The sequence below is a fragment of the Strigops habroptila genome, chromosome 12 (genome assembly GCF_004027225.2).
Source record: "Strigops habroptila isolate Jane chromosome 12, bStrHab1.2.pri, whole genome shotgun sequence".
Lineage (NCBI taxonomy): Eukaryota > Metazoa > Chordata > Aves > Psittaciformes > Psittacidae > Strigops > Strigops habroptila.
Window position 1 is genome coordinate 13,047,992 of NC_044288.2, and position 19,919 is coordinate 13,067,910.

The window sequence follows — 19,919 nt, forward strand, 5'->3', positions numbered from 1 at the left end:
GGAGCAGTTCGAACAAGACTGGACTGAGAAGAGACCTGGCTGGACTCAAGGCAGAACAAGTTTCTGCTGAGCTGGTCTCCTGGATCTGCTGTGCCGGGAAGGGGGGTGCCGAAGGCAGAGCGAGCTGGACTGAGAGAGCCAGGCAGGACCCTTGGCTGTAGGACCTTGGCTGTAGGACCTGAGGTTCAAACCATGGTGATAGTGATGAGCTGGAGCACGTCCTTGACAAGAGACCCCGCACATCCTCACCCACATTCCCTACTATCCCACAGTGCCCATTCCTGTGCTGCCACTCTTTCCCTGCAGCCACAAAGGGCCACATGGAGACATGTCCAGCAGCCCCGGTGCCCCGGCTGTGCCATGGCAAAGCAGCACTGCACCATCCTCCACTTGCAACACAGTGAGGAGGGAGCCAGGCACGGGCACACTGGAGGCAGGTCACCCTGCTGAGCCCTGAGACCACCTTCCAGTGCGGAACAGGAGGAGAACAAGAAGGTTTGCCATTGGGACATGGCGCAAGAACCGGACTCAGGCCATCCAGAAGGACCAATACTGGGAGAGCTTTGGGGTGCTGCTCCAAGGGACGGCAGCCACCAAGGGCACTGGGAGCTGCTGCCAGGGAGGGCAGGGGCTGTCTCAGGCAGGGGAAGGGCTGGCACATGCCCTGGTGTTAGGTGATGGAGAGGTGATTTCCAGAAAGACAGAATTTTCTTCAAAACCCAAAGGACTGCAGGTTTTGTTCTCCCTATCTCCCCCACCCTCCGTGCACTGCACCACCTCTTGCCCTCTTTTCCTGCTGATGGACTGTAGCTGAAATGTCCCTTCACCCTGCTGGGTCCTGACCATTGTGTTGGCCTGGGTTAACTTAGAGCCCAATTTCAGATGCTCCAAAGGCCAGCTGAGTGCAACAGGGACACAGGAGGGTCTGTGGCTCCTGACTGGGGCTGCACCGGGTGCTCCTGGGCTGCAGCTTCCCAAGACAGACAGGGATGAGGGAGCACAACCCTTGCATGGCCTTTCCCAGCACCATCTCTCCAAGCTCCAGAGAGGAGGAGCAGCAGACATTCCCTTGCTGCCTGCAGAGCACCCTCACATCGCACCCAACACTGATTGTGCACTGCATCCCTCGGCTGCGCTGTCTGTTGCCAGCCTCACATCACTCCCAGCATGTCCTGGCCCAGATAACAAGGTGCCCAGGCACGCTGTGTCTTTTACAAGTGGGTCCCTGCCATCCCACTGTGCCCACAGCCCTGCTCCATCCCTCGTGGGATTTGGGTCTCCGTTCATGGGGGCTGGTGACACCCCCATTGGCCACCGCTGCCAGCTGCGCTCAGTGGTGAGGATGGTGTTTGCATTGGCTCGGGGCTTTGGCTCAGTTTATGTGTATATAAGGCAGAACTGGATTTCCTTTTTATATTTTAGGCATTGGTGGCAATAAAAGCGAGCAGGAATTCTGTGGGTTTGTTGCTGTCTCCTCCTGGCCTGTGGTGCTGCGGCACAGGGGGGATGCTAGCACCAGGGTTGCACCTGCACCGATGATCCTGAGCCCAGCCCCACTGAAATGGGATGGATGGATGGATGGATGGATGGATGGATGGATGGATGGATGGATGGGTGTCTTGGCACAGCAGCCTTGGCTCTGTAGCATGCAGTGTGCCCATCCCATAGCGATATTGCTGGTGATGACATGGCCCGTACCGTGATATGGCATGTCTACATCTCTTTGTCACCAAGAGACGTGGCTGTGCTGGGCGACCCACCAGCTCCAAACTCACAGCCCTGGGGGCAGCCAGGGAAAGGGTGAGGCCAGGCTTGGGCTGGTGGAGGCCAAAGAACAAGGCCAGCTGCCCACGGACGTGGCCACCTCCCATTGGTGCTTCCTGGCCTCTAATCTCGTTTTATGGCTGTTGATGGGCTGAATATCCTCCTTGTCCGAGAAGAGCAAACAGAGAATGAGGATGTGAGATAATGCCTGGGACAGCTGGCATCGGTGCCTGACACTCTCCTCTCTCCATCCCAGTTACGTCCTCTTGGTCCTGCTGAGCACTGATCAAGGGGCTGCCCTCAAATCCCTGCCCAAAACGGCTCCTCCAGCCCCAAAACGTGCCAAGTGTTGCCTGGGAAGAGGTGTGGGGGGTTGTGCCGAGGGCAGGACAGGCTGTGGAGGGACACCTGATGCAGGATAAAGTCCTGTGGGTGGAGGAGATGTAGGAGCAGAGGCAGGATGAGGTGGCATTGCAGAGACAGGGGCAGAGCAAAGGGTTTTTTCCTGACCTTGCGACAGCGGCTGCACCTACCACCGCACCCTGGTGACTCCATGCTCAGCAGCACGGCGCCTGGGCTGCCCATGGCATGGGACCACCTCCTCCCTGCATTCCTGAAGGGGGACGTGGGGCATCAGGAGCTAAAACATGCTGAGGAGGCAAAGACAATGGAACTGGTGCTGTATGGGGAAAGGGATGAGAGTAGATGGGCTGCCTGCCCAAAGAGCTGGGCTGGACTAGGGAAACTGGGGTCACTTCCCTGGCTTCACCTGCCTTTGACATCCAATTTGTCACTGCAACATGGGGATCATCCAGTGGGATCCAGCCCTGGCAAGGGGTGGGATATTGGCAGCCCTGGGCATCACTATTTCCTGCAAGGGGGAAGCTTGAAGGGGAACAGAGTCCTTGGAGAGGATGAAACATGCATATCCCAAATTCACCCACTGCGTTAAGGTGCCCATGAGCAGGAGAGGGGCTGGGCTGGAGGGAAGATGCTCCACTGCCCTCCCAGAGAGCCTGCGTGTGCCGTTGACAGGATGAAATTCCAACTGATACCCTAATCTGGCGCCTGCCTGTTTGCACAGCAGGGTAAAAGTCCAGTGAGCCGCGGGGCTGTGCCCTTGTGTCCTGTGTGTGCACAGGGAGCCAGCGCTGGCGGGAAGAGGCAATAAATGCACCCACACACCCAGGCACCCCTTCCCCCAACACACACACACTCCCCTTGGATGCGTGATGAAATGCATCTGCTGTGTCCCAGCACCCTTGTCCTCCCCTGCCTCCCTCCACCATCCTTTGGGTAGGGATGGGTGAGCCCTGCAGGGTCCCCTCCATGCCAGGAGAGGGGCTGTGGACTCCGCGTCCCCACCAGCTTTGAGACCTTTGGTCCAAGCCTCCCGGACATGTGTCACCTTGTCGGTTGCACCCCAGGCAGGTGACAGGCACCTGGTTTAGCACCTGCAGCAGCTGCCTCCTGAGTGGCACAGCCCCGCATGGGCATCCTGATGGGGAAAGCCTGGCCCCACGGACAGGGAATGCTGGGGACTGTCCCCAGAAAGCCCCTGCAGTTTCTTCCTGTTCCATCCTCCATGCTTCCCACCGGCTCCCGCTGCATGGCTGCGCCCCTCCTCGGAGGAATCATCACCAAAATAAGGCCACGCACACCAGGTGGCCGAAGACGCCGGCAGCCTCCGGCATGGCACGCTTCCCGGCGGTGACTAACCGGAGTCGCTGCCGCTGCCGCCTTCCTTGTGTGTCGTGGAGCGGATCTGGGCATGGGCCCATCTCGCTGCCAGTTGCCACCTTCTCGCCTCTTCCCGGGTGGCTGCCGCCGGGATGCGGGTGTTTTCCCACCGATGGCAGCAGCGCGCGCAGTGCCAGTGCCTGTCGGGCACTGCATCGGGATGGAGAGATGTGTGTGTCCTTCCCTTTGCTTCAGCCCAAGGCAAGGGAAAGGGTGACTTGATGTCGCAGGGGTGGCTCAAGTGTGAGCTGGGAGAAGGCAAAGCTTGATAAAAAATGCTTGCAAGTCCTGTGTATGTTCTCTAGTGCCAGCACTCATGGAGCAGGGCACAGGGACCCTAACCCTATCCCCTGCCTGAGGTGCGGGTTTGGGGTCCCTGTACTGCATTGCTCCTCATGGGACCGCCCCTCTGCTCCTACTGCCTCTGGCAGGTGCCGTTCCATGAAGCGGGTCCCTTGCCAGGTCCAGGGTGATGCAAGACTCGCACCAGCTCTGCAATGAGATGCTGGAGCACCTCAGATGCCTGGGGTGGGATGTCTACTCCCTGGCGCTCCAAAGTGATGGAGAGATGATGGTGCTACCAAAGCAGCACCAGTTTAGCCAGAGAAGGGAGCTCCAGGTACAAAGCATCCCACCAGCAGTGGTATCCACATGGATATTTCAGGGCAGTGTCAGCCCTGGAGGTCTCTGCTGATAAATACTGCCCTGCAGGCAAGAAGACGGGCTTGAAGTCCACCCAGGGAGGGTGGAGTGGTTTGTGCGGGGCTCAGTCCATTGCTGGTGATGAGGGACTGGGGCAGCTGTAACAAGGTGGCACCAGCCTCACCCTTCCCGCGCTGCAGAGGTGGCCGTGGGACACTTCTCTTTAGGTGGATCCCAAAGGGCTGATTCAGATGGCACAGGTATGAAGAGCAAACAAAGCATCACTGCCCTGAGCAGGAAGTGTGAGGCAGGGACAGTGCCTGATGCAGGCCCTGGCTGCCAGCCTGGCCAGATCCAGGTTCAGCATTCCCACCAGCATCCCGGGAGAGGGAGAAGTGATGGGTGAGCCCAAGGCCGGTAGAGACTGCCTGGGTGACTGCCAAAGGACCTCTTTCTTTTGAGGAAGCTGTGAGTGTGTGAAAAAAGATGTTTGTTGTGTTATGTAGTTTGCTCCTTCCTCTTTTCCCACTGGGAAATCCAGGTAAATGTTAGCTCTGAAAGGCCCACAATGCAAACACTGAGCCACTTCATCGTGTCAGAGTCTGCAGAAATGTGTCTTTATGCTCAGGATGTTTTCTTTTGGGGAAAATTGTCCTAAGTGCTCGGAGGGCTGTAGGAGCACAGCAGCCATTAGGTGTCAGGGAGATTTGCTTTTACATCAGGCAAGCTGAGCCCTCTCAGTCCCAGCCCTGTCGTTGTCCTCCACATCCCCAGTGCTGCCTGCTCAGCTTTAAACCTGAGCAAAGCAGCTGGGGACAGGCCTGGGGCAGGTTGGAGCACTGCAGGAAAAGGGACACATACCCTGACGAACCAGAAACAGTCCAGGGAGAAAGCGAAGGGCAAGAGGATATTATCAAGGGAAAGAGGCATTACTGTGGCAGATAGCAGCTCTCCTGGTACCACACTGGCCTTGAGGCATGTGGGGTTGTCCCTCTTAGGACATTTCCCACCACGAAAGTGGGACAAGAAGCCACACATCAGCTCTCTGACAGTTCATTGGGGATGTGACTGAGCGTGAGGGGGAAAAGCCTGCATCTCCTTGGGCTTTGGGGCTGTATGATCCCACCGCTGGCTCAACAGGGACATCTGAACCCTGGAGATATAACCTGTGCTCCAGCTGGTGGGCTCAACTTCTCACCCTGCGGCCTGCCCAAAGGATTGCTTTTGCCCCCAGCACGGTGGGATGCACTGGTCCTACCCAAGGGGACAGATGGGTGTTGAGCATCCCCTTCCCCTGCAATGGGGACTGGGCTCGGGTAGCACAGGGAGAAGTCACTTCTGACCTGCTCAGGCTCCAGCCATGTCCTGCCATAAGAAAATTAGCTCAGAGCTGGACAGAAAGATGCAGGAGCTCCTGGCACCTGCACTTGCACTGCTGCCACCGCTGCTGGGGCACATGGGATGCGCGGAGTGCCTGCAAAGTCAGCTCAATCCTTAGGGACACCTGACGCATTCATGGCATGAGTAAGGCAGCTCCATCCCTCCCCGCTGCCCCGGCGGGGGCTGAGGTCCCGGACCCCCCCCTCCGGAGGGGTGCGTTTGACAGACAGCCCTTCTCCAGCCTGCGAGAGCCGTCCCTCCTCCCTCCGTGCTCAGCAGCCATCCTCAACTCCAGGATCACCTTCCCTCCAGCCTCGCTCCCCGCTTCCCCCCGCCGGCAGGAACGTGTGTGTGTGTGTCGCCCCCCGTTTGCCTGTTATCGCTTCGCCCTCTCCCCCTTCTCCCGCCCTGTCGCCGGTGAAAGCGAGAGGAAAAAGTGTCGGGAGCGGGGAGCTCATAGCAACAGGATTCTGGGATGAAGAAGATTCGGAAGCAGCATCTCCGGGAGGTGAGAGCCGGGAGGCGGGGATGCCCCCAGGGCTGGGAGCCGGGGAGCTGGGGAAAAGGCATGGACCCGCCGCCATCCCCTGCCCGGGAGCCTCCGTGGGGAAACGACAGACTTTTCCCTGGCAGGGATTGCCCACGGGAATAGCGTGTGTGAGTGGGGCAGAGGCGGGATGGGGGGCAGAGGGATGGGGGCATTTCGTCCCCGGGGCTACCTGCGGTTAGTGGAGGGCCTGAGCTGCCCCTGCCCCTTCCCGCGGGATGCCGGCTGTGATTCCCGGCGGTGATTCCCGGGGCAGAGCTGCCGCCCGCAGCGTGGTACCCCGGGAGGCGGCTCCCACCGGCCCCGGGGGCTGCACATGCTCGGGGGTGGTGGGATGTGAGGGGTTCCCCACATCCCCCGGGGTGAGCACGGGAGCTGGGCAGTGCCTTTCCCACCAGCACCTCGGATCCCCTCCTCCTCAGCAGGGTTTAAATGTGGTGCTGGACCCTGAACTGTGGGTTCAGGGCAGAGCTGGCAGTGCTGGAAGCCCTTTTTGTACCCTTATGGAAACCCGTTTTAAACCCAGCTTTCAGGCTTTCCTATCCTTGGCTCCCCCCAGAGCCACTCCAGGGTCAGAGTCCACATCTACCCTCAAATTGGGGACCAAGTCCCTTCTCCTTCATGGGGACACACTGCTTCTGCCACCGGGTCAGCCCTTCCATAGCATCCCAGGCAGTGACCCAGTGCTGTGAGTCCTTTTGGCTCTGTCATCTGCCAAACCATGCCCACCAACTACAGAGCAGCGTGACTCCAACCTGCACCAGCCTTCAAATGAATGAAAACCAAGGAGAGTTTCATCCCTGCCAGGAAATTCCTAGGATATTGGGACATGACGTAAAAAAGCCAGCAGTGGCCTGGTGAAAGCCAGGAGCCTCAAGGGCTGCCTTTCCTTCTCCGTTGTTTGGAGGCATCATCTGGCTCTTCCCTCTGCTCCTCTTTCCTACAAATTGCTTTTTCAGATGACTTTGTGACTGCAAGAGCCATTAAAAGTTGTCTCGGCCCCTTCCAAGGGCTTCCTGAGATATTTGAATTTCTCTGCTGCTGGTGATCCTGTTTAACATTTATTCAGGAACTCATTTAGCCCCACAGCAATCCACTGGAATGGAAAGCAGATGTCTCCGGAGCCATTTTCCCCATTCCCAGTGCTGCTCAAGGCCCTGCTGTCCTTCATTACCCCAAAATACTCTTGCTGAGTTCCAGATGGAGAACCTGGTGCTCGCAGCCACCCAGCAGCTTCGGACCTTGCTGAAACTGGGCTTGTCTGAAGCCATCCATGGCCAATGGAGGAGTTTGCACAGCCCCGGCTGCAACACCTACCCTGGGACCCCAATAGCATCCTCTCCCGGTCACTGTGATCTGCTTCCCAGCAGTGAGCTGGGAGTTTTAAACCTTCTCACCAGACATGTTTTAGACATATGGAAATTCCTCTTTAATAGAGAAGATCTTTCTCAAGCTCTAAGGATTTTGGGTTGGCATTTGCATAAGAGTAGTTCCAGAAGAGCGGAATGGATGGGTTTTATTTTTTTGATTATTTGCTTTGGGGGTTATTTGGTAGAAATGAACTAAAGCCCATGGAGGGCAGTGGTGGGAGCCAGGATTTGGGCTGCTCCTCCCCATATCCAGCCAGGCTGCTGAGCAGCAGCCTCCTGCCTGAGCCACTGCCCTCCTCTGCCTGCAACAGACTGCCTCAGACCTTCCCCACTCCTTCCCCAGGGTTTTAGGATGAGAATCCATAAGAATCCATCTGTGCATACTCCCTCTGGACATCGCTGTAATGAGTTTGTTTCAGTCTCAGCAATCTCCCCACATCCCCTTGTGCTGGCTCCAGCATCGCTTGCTCCCTCTCCTGGCATGTGCTGCGATCCCAGGCTGGGGGAACCCGGGGTTGGCGCAGCCCTTCAAGGGGCTCCTCCACCCCATCGAGATGCTTTATTTACTTCCCTTTCTAAGAGATTTTGCATTTGAATTCATTTTCATGCTGCTTTCTCTTTTTTTCTCGAAGACATTAACCAGCAATTCAAACTAATCCGAAGTGACTCACACTCTATACAGACGCACTGTGCTCGCACATGGCTCGGATCCACAGGGGAGGAATCTGGTGCCGGGCGGCATTCCTCCCAACCAAAGGCTGTGGTCCATGCACAAAACACTGACAAAACAACCCCGCAATGCCCGTCTAAATGGGGACAAAATATGATGAAAAAGTAACTTTAATATCTCTCTGTTTTCCCACGGATGCAGCCGGGGTTTGCACTCGTTTAAGCAAATTGGTTTACAGATAATTAATAATTAGCACAGGGCAATTTCCTTATGGAAGCCAGCTCTTATCTTGGCAGAGACTAAAACACTTTTTCTTCCCGGTGACCTTTGCTTTGCTGACTTCTTTGGGAGCATCTTGTGGTGAATAATGGAAAGTGATGCCGTGTTCAAAGAGGACGTGGTTGCCAAGGGAGCTGTTAGTCCCTGTCTGTTTATAACCGCGAGACAGGAGCCCGCTTTGAAAGATGGCAGTTGATGGTGGAAAGCACTAGAGCAATATTGTAGCTCTACAGCACTTCAGCTGCTGCTGGAAAAGAAGGTTCCTGTTATGACAAAGGCTGAAAAGGAGCATTAATCCTAACAAAGAGGCTGGAATTGAGCCAGCAAGTGAGATTTCAGCAGTCTGAAGTAGAGAGGTGTGCATCTCTGCTATCTGGGACAAAGATGGGCTGGAATCATTAAATACTGCATTTTGCAGTTCATTTTAAGCCAGGTAAATAGGCCAAGTTTGATGTGATTTTTATGGAAAGACTATGATTTGAGGCATTTTGGGGCATCACAGTCCTGGAGCAGCCTCTGTGTGTGTTTTCCAGCAGCATCCCTGGCCCATGCCTCTCCAACCTACCTGATGGAACTGCAACGTCACCATCCTTGGGATCTTTCTGACTCCTGAGCAGTCTCTGCTTTCTTCTCCACGGTCCCAGATTTAAACTGCAGAGCTCCAGCTAAAGATATCAATAAGGAGGGGTGGTAATCACTGAGAGACAGGTGACAAACTCCATTTCGTGGCCTCTAAAAGGGGTGACTGAGATAGGGACCAGCCCATGTAGTTTGGAAAAGGTCCAATTGGTTCCTTTCTTGTCTTTTTGTTGCTTCTGTGTTGGTTTCCATGCCACATCTGATGGATGGGCACCTGCATTTAATCAGGTCATGCAGCTGCCCTTCTGCAGCTGTTTAGGATTCAGGCAGAGGTGCAGGAATTAGGCGAGAGGATTTAATGATGTCCCAGCATCCCTGCCTGCTGTTTTGGTGTGGTGCAAACTTGGAAAGTGAGAGGTTGCCAGGCAGTGTGATGGACTAGGAAGCATTTTCAGGGGGAAGACCAAACTGTGATGGCCCCATAGCTCCTGTCCCCATGCAGAGGGACCTTTGTGAATACAGGATTTAGCTGCGGAAACTTTTTGGAGGGATGTAGCAGAGCAGCCTGCCCCTCACCCACAAACACAGGTTGCTGTGGGTCATGCCCACTGTGTGTGCTGGGTTAATTACCAGGCATGGCCATGGTTTGGAGAAGCTGCTAAGCTGGAGAGCTGTGTTAGCTGCAGCAGGGCTGCCAGGTAACAACGGCTTTACAGCAACAGTATTGGGGTCACATTTTGACTTTCCAGCCTGTGTTTCTGAAGCCTTTTCTTCTGGCCCTTGCCTTGTGATGGTGGCATCCAGCGCGGATAGGCTTATAATGGTCAGGTTTAGTATAACACCAGAGCTCGGGCTCTGCAGTTCAGGTTGGCTTTGGGAAGAGTTTGCTCTGCTTGTCCTATCCCTCGAGGGGTTTTCATGCTGGGTGGGATGGGTTCACCTCTGTGTTCAGTGCCTTAGGGCTGTGAGCTGGGGTGCACGGTGTGAAGGGTGGGAGCCTGCAGGCATCTCCATCAGCAGCGGCTCCTTGTCTCCATGGGAACTGGCAGCAAGAGCATCCTGTGGTCCAGCCAGAGAGGAGGAGAGGAGATAGCTGCCACGGTCCCCAGGGGCTGCAGCAGGGCAGCACTGGGCTCTGGTGCAGGGGGACCCACAACTCCTTCTGGTTGATCCCTCCAAATCCAGGCCCTCTATCTCAGCCATATCCCGATGGGCTTTTTTCCTAATATCCATGAACTCAGGGACATGGAGATGGCTGCTTTTTTCCTTTTAGAGCCCAGACAGAAGGTAAAGTTCTCAAATGGGCTCCTCCTGTCCTGGTCCTGGTGCCTTGTCAGCAGGGACCACAGCATCCTTCTGTCTCTGTGCCTCAAAACCAGGTGAACTATGCATCCTAAATGGAGTTAAATCCTCTGGCAAGGTAAGGGCTGGACAAGCATCAGTGCTGTAACTTGGGGTCACAAATTCACACCAGAGCTTTCAGCGCTCCTTCCTTCTCCACTCTTCTTCCCTGCTTTTATTCCTTCCTCAACCCCTGGCTGCTCTATCCCATCCCCTGCTCTCTCATTCAGCCGGTGACCCCAGAGCTCCTGGTGAGCCCCAGCAGCCAGGAGGGAGACCTGGGCTCCGAGTGTCCAGAGGACAGAGGGAACTGGACGGGGCGGCTGGATTTCCTCCTCTCCTGCATTGGATACTGTGTGGGCCTCGGAAACGTCTGGAGGTTCCCCTACAGGGCTTACACCAATGGAGGAGGTACTTGGGCATCCTTTGGAGGGGCCACATCTCCCCCTTGCTGAGCTGGGCTGGGGGGATGTTTTAGGGGTTATTTCTTGCTTCTTGCAGGAGCTTTCTTGGTTCCTTACTTCATCATGCTGGCCATCTGCGGGATCCCCATCTTCTTCATGGAGCTGTCACTTGGCCAGTTCTCCAGCCTGGGGCCGCTCGCTGTCTGGAAGATAAGCCCTCTCTTTAAAGGTGCGTGAGTGACGTCCAGAGCCTCCTCAGGGCTGCTGGAAGAGCTGCTTGATGAGGACATAGACCAGCAGCAGCAGCCCTTGATCCTCAAAGCTCTTTTTAGAATCAAAGCTTAAATCCTGGGTGAAGGTGGAGCAGGCTGGACCTCTGGGTTAGCTTAATAGCTGCAAGATATGTATGAGATCTTTGGAGGCTCCAGATGTCATGTTATATGAAAATTAGTAAGCCAGCTAGTGTACGAAACACAGCCCTAAAGCCGAGCAATGGCTCTGAAAGACAAAGGTAAGAGTAAAGTGTTCAAAAAAAGGTCAAATCAAGCACTTTCACTCTCGAGATTAAGTTGGAGTAAAATAATCTGTATGATGAAATAGATGATCAGTTCAGAGAAGGCTTGTCCGGAGAGTACAAAGGCAATAAGAGGGTCACCCCATCAGGTGAACCTCAGGCTGATTAAACATTTGGCTGCTGAGCTCCAGTGTCTGACCCTGGTTTTGGATGTGCTCTGCTCCAGAGAGATGGCTCACTCCTTCTTTACCCTCTCCTTCCTCCAGGCGTTGGCATGGGCACGATCCTCATCGTCTCCCTGGTGGCCATTTACTACAATATGATCATTGCTTACGTTCTCTTCTACCTCTTTGCATCCCTCACAAGCGACTTGCCCTGGCAGCACTGTGGCAACTGGTGGAACACCAACCTGTGCCTGGACCACCACGTCATCAAGGCGGGGAACACCACCTTCCCCGTCAACATCACCAACACCGTCAGCCCCAGCGAGGAGTACTGGAGGTAAAAAGCTCAACCTGGCCATGGGGACATAGAATCATTGGGTTAGAAGGGACCTTCAAAGATCATCCAGTCCAACCCCCTCTGCAATGAGCAGGGACATCTACAACTAGATCACTTTCAGTTAAAATTTACCTTTCTTCTTGTCTTATGAAGTTTTCTACAATGTTCCCTATAAGTCACTTTATACATACAGACGTGGTTGGCATCCAACCGGGGATGGGGATGGAATGAGGGGTGAAGGGTCTGTGCTACACATCTCATGGCATGATGGGCATTCATGGTTGGCGTTGTGGATGCAGTGGTGGGCTGTCATGGTCAGCTGTGGGGGATACCTCAGTTTAGGCATTGGGATCACGTCCCTGGGATGTGGGAGGTGCCCATGAGTTAGCAAGGCTTTGCTGGCCTGGAGATATGTCAGACTGAAATGCATCCCATGCCTGAACCGGCTGGGAATTTGCTCTCAAGCCTCCAGGCATCCCCTGTGGGATCTTTAATGCATGGTGGAGAAATCACACCAACTGCTCCCCTTTCCCCAGCAAATAGCTGCCTCTCATTGCTGGGATTTTTGACAAGGCTATGTTTTGAGCAGAGGCATTGCTGGGTTCAGAGAAGCCTCTGCAAGAAGATGTGGGGTGCCCATGGCTGCTCACCAGCGGTTCTCCTTTCTCCCTAGCCGGTACGTCCTGCACATCCAAGGGAGCTCTGGGATCGGAGATCCCGGGAAGATCCGCTGGAACTTGTGTCTGTGCCTGCTCCTTTCTTGGACTATTGTCTATCTGTGCATCCTAAAGGGAGTAAAATCCTCTGGCAAGGTAAGGGCTGGGCAGTGTCATCTGGGGGGATCTACAGTGATGCTCACAAGTGCCTGCGATTCTCTGCACATCTGGGAAAGCGAGACCCAGGAACAGCATCCTGGGGATGGTTCCCACACGCAGATAGTGCCAGGGCTGACACCACTGGTCCTGCCGCATCCCAGGGACCGGGCACTGCAGGGAGATGCAGCGGAGGGCTGAGAGGGAGCACTAATGCTGTGCTCCCACTGCCGGCTCTCCCAGCGGGCTCTGCTCTCCCGCAGGTCGTGTACTTCACCGCCACCTTCCCCTACCTCATCCTGGTGATGCTGCTCATCCGTGGTGTGACCCTGGAGGGGGCCTGGAAGGGGATCCGGTTTTACCTCACGCCCCAGTTCGATCACCTGCTGTCTTCCAAGGTGAGCAGCATCTTGTGCAACTTGTTCGACACACAAAAATGAACCTTTCCTCCTGCACCTCCAACGTGCAGCAGAGGCAGGTCCCTTCCTCGGGTGCCTTTTCTGGCCACCCCCTGACCTAAAGTCCTCTCTCGATTGCTCCTAGACCTAAAGTATTTGCCTTTGAGCAATCTGTCTTTGCTCCACACCTTGTCCATAGGGCTCTTCCCACCTGGCCCAGCCTTATGCCTGCGTTTCTGGCTCTCCATGCAGGAGAAGGCATGCTCACCACCTCCCCTGGGTACCAGGACCACGGGCAGGATTAGCCCCTGTGATGGGTGGTTATGGGTGCCTGTGCTGGATTTGGCGGTTCTGTTTTTCTCATTGTGCAGAGCAGGGATTTTCCTGGGGTCAGAGACCACCCAGTTTTACAAAGGCATTTAAATGCCACGCTGGGCTGGCTCTAACACGCTCTCCTTAGCACTTCCACTAGCCAGCTGACCCACTGTGAGTGGTGAGCATGTTAGCAAGGAAAGGCAAAGGCCCTGTGAGCTTTGTGTGCTTGGAGGGATGGGGAAGATGTGCTGGGGGCTCTGGAGAACCATATCTCTCTTCCTCGGGAGGAGATTCCCAACCCCTGCTCTCCTCAGACCTGCTTCCTTCCCCCAGGTGTGGATCGAGGCTGCCCTGCAGATTTTCTACTCCCTCGGGGTAGGCTTTGGGGGCCTCCTCACCTTCGCCTCCTACAACACCTTCCATCAGAATATCTACAGGTAGGACCCAGCTGCTGTCTTGTAAAGACCATGGGTTGGGGGGAGCCATTGAAACCTCAGCTGGTGGGTTCAAAGCCAGCAGCAGCCCGTGGTGCAGCAAACTATCACCCAGCGCTGCTCCTTGCTCGAGCACCTCACAGGTACCTGGCAGCTTGCACAGGCTTGAGTTGGACAGAGGGGTCTGTAGAAGAAAGTTCTTCTAAGCACCAAGGCACAGCACCTGGCTGAGAAGTTTTGGGCTGTAAATACTGAATGTTGAGGATGTCTGGCGCTGGAGTTATACATGCTTGTCCTGTCCCCTGTCCTAGGGGAAAGAAAGCTTGGAAGGAACCCCACAAAATGACCCATGCATTTAGATATATGCTCCTTTTGACCGTGGAAATCACATGCCAAGAGAGGACCTGGAGGAGAATCACACCTTACTGTAGCATCTGGGACTGGCAATGCCACTGTGCGCTGGGGTGGGAAGGAATGGGTATGTTCAGAGCATCTTCTTTCTCCTCTGTAGAGACACCTTCATAGTGACCCTGGGCAATGCCATGACCAGCATCCTGGCAGGGTTTGCCATCTTCTCCGTTTTGGGATACATGTCCCAGGAGCTTGGAGTCCCTGTTAACCAGGTGGCAAAAGCAGGTGAGGCCAAAGAAAGACCCTTTCTCCTTCACCCTCTGCCTGGGTGCACTGGGGAGCATCCCTTCCAGGGTGAAAGGCACCTGAGGGTGCCAGTATGAGGGATGATGCTATACGTTCAGCTGGCCAGGGGGAGGGAATGGGAGAGAGCAGTTCCTGCCATGCAAACTGTGAGCAAAACCAAGTGATGTCTGAGCAAGGAGCAGGCTGGTTCTCCTGCATGTCTCACCCTCTGCTGCAGGACTCCTCCTGCCCCTCAGTTCCCCACCATGGTGCTGCTCTGCTGGGCTCTCCTCTCCTCCATCCCCCTATGCCCAGTGCTGTCACCCCCTTTTCACCCTGCTGTCCTTTGCCTCCCCTAGGTCCTGGCCTGGCTTTTGTGGTGTACCCCCAGGCCATGACAATGCTCCCTCTTTCTCCATTCTGGTCTTTCCTGTTCTTCTTCATGCTGTTAACCTTGGGCCTGGACAGCCAGGTGAGGACAGAGCCCACCGAGCCAGCCATGGTGCCCAAGCAGCCCAGGGGCTCAGGGAACCCTCTTCTCCTTTGCATGCAGTTTGCCTTTATGGAGACCATCGTTACAGCAGCCACAGATGAATTCCCCTATTACCTGAGGCCAAAGAAAGCTTCATTCTCGGCTGTCATCTGCATCGCCCTCTTCCTGATGGGGCTCATCCTCACAACGGAGGTAAGGCTGTGGGGTCGGTTGCATCATGCAGACTGACTAGTCTCATTTTTGGGAGAGCTCAGGGCAGGGGCCAAGTTTGCAGACACACCTATATTCATATCAGCTAACAAGGTGTAAGAGGAACAATTGATGAGCGTGGGCTTCCTGGGGCTGTGAGGTCCATGTGGAGCAACACAGCGTTATTCCCATCCCTTCACCAACCCTAGAAGAAGAGTGATGTCTCCTGTGGAAGCCTGACTGCTCTCTTCCTCAGTGCCCACAAAAGGGCTAAGAGGACTGTGTCCCCAGAAGCAGGAGGACATGTGTGGGGGTTTATTGGGATGATGGTCCCAGAGATGCTGGCCACTGTGCTTTGCCTCCACAGGGTGGGATGTACTGGCTGGTCCTACTGGATGACTACAGCGCTGGCTTTGGTGTCATGGTGGTGGTGATCACTACCTGCCTCGTGGTGACACGTGTTTATGGTGAGGTGTCTGTTGCCACAGGGGCACGGGGAAGGGTGGGCTGTCTGTACAACAGCTTCTGAATCCTGCTCCCCCTGCCTCCTCCAGGCATAAAGAGGTTCTGTCGAGATATACACATGATGCTGGGCTTCAAACCAGGGCCCTACTTCAGAGCCTGCTGGATGGTCCTGTCCCCGGCAACAATGATGGTAACTGCTGGCATCTCCTGCCTCAGGGACCATTCTGGTCCCGCTGGGAGGTCTCCATCATCTCCAGGCCCTTTTTGAGCATGAGACCTTCAGAGGACTCTGGGTGCTCATTTTCTCCCCATCCACAGGCTCTGCTGGTGTACAACATCGTCAAGTACCAGCCCTCCGAGTACGGCAACTACCGCTTCCCCGCCTGGGCTGAGGTCCTGGGCATCCTCATGGGAGTCCTCTCCTGCCTGATGATTCCCATCGGCATGGTGGTGGCTGTGCTCCAAGAAGAAGGAACACTGTGGGAGGTAGGAAGTGCTGGGCCCGGCATTGCTGGGGAGCACCCCATGAATGTGTAGGGGTGACCATGAGCCGCTGCCAAGCCTGTATCCTCTGGCACCTTCTGCATCCTCTCTCCTGGAGGTGTGTGTCCCCATCCCTCCTTGCTGCCCATGGGTGAGAGATGGCGCTTCCCAGGGCATTTCCAGCATCACATTCCCATGGTGCCAGGCAGGCACTGAGCCACGCGGTTTCCCAAGGGGCATCCATGTGTGCATCCCACCTCCAGAACAAGCCTTATCCTGTGGGAAGCACACTGTCCCTACTGTGGGGCAGGCATGGGCACATGGGGCTTTGCACCCATTTTGTAGGAGCAACAACAGAGCAAGGAAGGCAGCAGCCATCCCATGCACACAGCCACAGGCAGCGCTGGTGGGATGCTTGGAGCAGGTTACGGAGCTGCTGGCTGCTCACAGCTTTCCCAGCTCCTCTGGGCTTTGCTGCTCTCCCCAGGCTGTTCAAAGCAGAGGCAGCAGAACTTGCTGCCCTCCCCAGGCAGCGACTCCCCAGCTGTGACACCTCCCCAGCCTGTAGCAGGGCACTTACACTGAGCTGCCCTCCCAAAAAGCTTCAGCACAAGCTCCCATCCCATCCCATCGCATCGCATCTCACCTCATCCCATCCCATCCCATTACACACCATCCCATTGCATCCCATCCTCATCGGGAGCGGAGGCGTGCAGGGTGCCAGTGCTCTCCTTGCCTGCCTCCCCACAGCGGGTGCAGCAGGCCAGCCGGCCTGCCATGGGCTGGGGCCCATCGCTGGAGGAGAACCGCACGGGGATGTACGTGGCGAGCCTGGCCGGCAGCCAGTCCCCCAAGCCCCTCATGGTCCACATGCGGAAATACGGCGGCATCACCAGCTACGAGAACACGGCCATCGAGGTGGACCGGGAGATGGAGGAGGAGGAGGAGTCCATGATGTGATGGGACCCCGCAGGCTGGGAGGGGGCTCACCCCCCGGTTCGCACAGGTTGCACTGCAGCACTTCAGGACAGCCCCAGGGGGTGTTTTGGAGAGCAGTTGGGAGCTTCTGACCCTGCCGGCGTCCTCACCAACACCCTGCCCCAGCCAGGATGGAGCTGCTGCCTGTCCTGGTGTTCCGAGGTGTTTCTGTTCAGTGTGACAAACTGTGTGACAAGTCTGTGTGTTCCTGTGACGGTGTCTAGTTGAAGTGTCCAGGCTGCCCTTCTCCCACCACCAGCCCCAGCCGTGTCTTCCCCACACAGGGATGCTCTGGCTACAAGGATGTGCCGGCTACAGGGATGCTCTGGCTGCAGAGGTGTTCCGGCTGCAGGAGGTGGGGAGGAGGAGGATATCCTCTGCATTGGTCTGTTCTCTACTTGTGTGTATTTAACTCCAGTAACCCATAAAAACGTGCGAGAAAGGACTGTAATATCCTCCATGCCCTGAGGACAGTGTGTGCCGGACAGTGTGTGCCGGAGGTACTGCAGCAAAACCAGCACAAATCAGTGTCCTGCTCAAGAAATCTAACCTAAAAAAATGAGCAGTTGAAGCAATTAGGAGGAAGAAATAATAAAGCTTTATAAGCAAACCAGCTTGCACATCCCCCAGGGACCTCAGTGGGTCAGGGCAGCTCTTCCCCATGGTGCCTGGTAGGGCTGGGGCGAGCTGTGCTCCATGTATGCAGGAGGTCAGAGATGTCTCAGCTGGACCCAGTGCCAAAGGAGGATCCGTTTCCACCCCCAGGGAGATCCAAGGGTGCTGCTTTTCCCAGGGAGAGGAGAAGGGCTGTGTTTCAGTGCCTGTGTGTGATTTTGGGGTGGCTCCCAGGGTCCATTTCCCAGAAACCCCATCTCCTGCTGATGCTGCTGTCCTGGGAAGTGCCAGTGAGGTCCTGGATGGGGCTGTTGGGACACAGTGCTGCCAGTTCCCATCACCCCGGTGTCATGTGCGCCTTCTCCCATGTACCACCAGCTCACCATTAAAAAGCAGTGTGTGACACAGCTTCTGCTTGGGTTATTTGGGGGGTACACACCATGCGAGAAGGGCACATCTATGGAGTCTTCCAGTGATGGGAGGCACAGCTCTCCTGTGCTTTGTCCTGGTCAAGTAAAAGCCAAAAATCCAGGATAAACAGAAAAATTAGTGTTTATGTATGGATGATGCATGTGACCCCAGTGCACTGGGCTGTTAACGCCATGGGCCATACAGCCCATGAATGAATCCTGGCACAAGGCTGCAGTTTTCCTGAATGATCCTTCCTAATGGTGGAGGAGATTTCATTACTGCCTTTGTCCTGCCCAGCCACCTCCTCGTGCACAGGGATGCTGAGCTCCCTCCCTGGCCACTTCTGTCCTTCCTTTTCCCTTCAGGACCACCGATGGCTTTCCACATCCTCCTCAATGGACCCCACCATGGCTGCAGCCTGCAGGGATGATGAGGGTCCCCCAGCCCCAGCTTCTCTATGTGTGTGGGGCTCACGACTGTGCTGCAAAGCACCTTCGGCCGCTAGGCAGGGTTAATCATTAGAGACCAGCCATAAAAGTGTCGCTGATGGAAAGTTCAGGCTGTGGTGGCTGGGCAGCGGGGAGGGCCTGCCATAAACGTTTATGGCCCCAATGAATCCCTCGCTCTAACCTTGACACTATTTACCGAGCAGGAGGCCTCAGCAGGTCACGGTGCTGCCCAGCCATTGCTGGGGGTGCTGGCCGGGGAGCCCAGGCTGGGCTGGCCCCAGGAGGGGCACACATGGGGGTCTGCTTGGTGTGATGGAGACAGTGATGGACTCGGGTAGTTGATGTTGCTGATGGCCAAGATGTGCCAGAACAACCGGGAGAGCCTGATGCCTGCCCACAGCATGGAGATGGAGGTGCTTTGGTCTGCCCAAGCTGGTCTTGTTTCTGCATGTCTCTGACCTTTTCCTACATGCATGAGGTCCTGCCACACTCCCCAGATCCCCATTCTGTAACCCTGGGATTCTCAGGACTCCCCCTTGGCAGCTGCTGTCAATCCATGCTGTGCTGCAGAGTGATGGGAAGGATGGAGCAGAGGCTGCACCAGGGATGTGTTGGGGAGCAAAGACAACGGCAGTGAGGCGAAACCAAGGGCAAAAGGTGCTGGGGCACTGGCACAACAGAGGGCACATCCCCAGGGCCATGTGTGGCTGAGCACAGGGAGGTGTGGGATGCGTTGGTGGCAGCACACGGTGCTCCTGGCACCGATGCCGCGTCCGCACCCTGCATCCCAACGTGTCCTGGGATGCGACCCGGTCCTCCTCGGGATCCCAGAGACAGGCACATCCCCGCCGGGCTTTGGGCTTCAGCGCATCCCGCTGCTCGCTCCGTGAGCCCAGGGCTCGCTCCCGGTCTGCTGCTGCTCCCTGCCGGGGATGCGGCACATGGCAGGGATGGGGATGGAGATGGGGGGGGCACAGCCGGGAGCGGCGGGGCCTGGGGTGCGCGGCGGGGGACAGGGACCGTGGCAGCCCGACCCCAGCCCCCTGCCCACGGGTACCAGCCTGCCCGCATGGGCAAAGCTGCCCCTGGGACCCCCAAACCCACCCTGGGATCCCTCTGGAGAGGGGCTTTTTACAAGGGCAGGCAGGGACAGGACAGGGGGGAATGGCTTCAAATTGACAGAGCAGGGATTGAGATGAGCTCTTAGGCAGAAGTTCTTCCCTGTGAGGGTGCTGAGGCGCTGGCACAGGGTGCCCAGAGAAGCTGTGGCTGCCCCATCCCTGGCAGTGTTCAAGGCCAGGTTGGACACAGGGGCTTGGAGCAACCTGCTCTAGTGGAAGGTGTCCCTGCCCGTGGCAGGGGGTTGGAACTGGATGAGCTTTAAGGTCCCTTCCAACACAAACCATTCTATGGTTCTGTGACATCAAGCTCTCCCGAAGCCCCAGGGATGGTGGTGGCCAGAGACAGGCAGCGCCCAGGGTACCAGCATCCTGCAGGCAGGACGAAAGCC

At 56.2% G+C, this 19,919-nt stretch overlaps 1 protein-coding gene across 2 annotated transcripts; it reads left to right on the plus strand.

Moving 5' to 3' along the window:
• The first annotated feature begins 5,614 nt into the window (after nt 1-5,614).
• On the plus strand, nt 5,615-17,956 carry SLC6A7 (solute carrier family 6 member 7). 2 transcript variants are annotated; one of them, XM_030504858.1, is made up of 15 exons: nt 5,615-5,670; nt 5,839-6,034; nt 10,543-10,723; nt 10,814-10,945; nt 11,497-11,731; nt 12,405-12,543; nt 12,807-12,941; nt 13,590-13,693; nt 14,202-14,326; nt 14,686-14,798; nt 14,880-15,011; nt 15,376-15,475; nt 15,563-15,663; nt 15,792-15,959; nt 16,707-17,956. In XM_030504858.1, the coding sequence occupies exons 2-15, from the start codon at nt 6,002-6,004 to the stop codon at nt 16,914-16,916; spliced, it is 1,908 nt and encodes a 635-aa protein (XP_030360718.1). In that variant the 5' UTR covers nt 5,615-5,670; nt 5,839-6,001; the 3' UTR covers nt 16,917-17,956. The 2 variants fall into 2 exon arrangements, with proteins under 2 accessions (XP_030360718.1, XP_030360717.1); XM_030504857.1 differs by lacking the exon at nt 5,615-5,670 and having other exon boundaries at nt 5,780-6,034.
• Nucleotides 17,957-19,919: the final 1,963 nt, after the last annotated feature.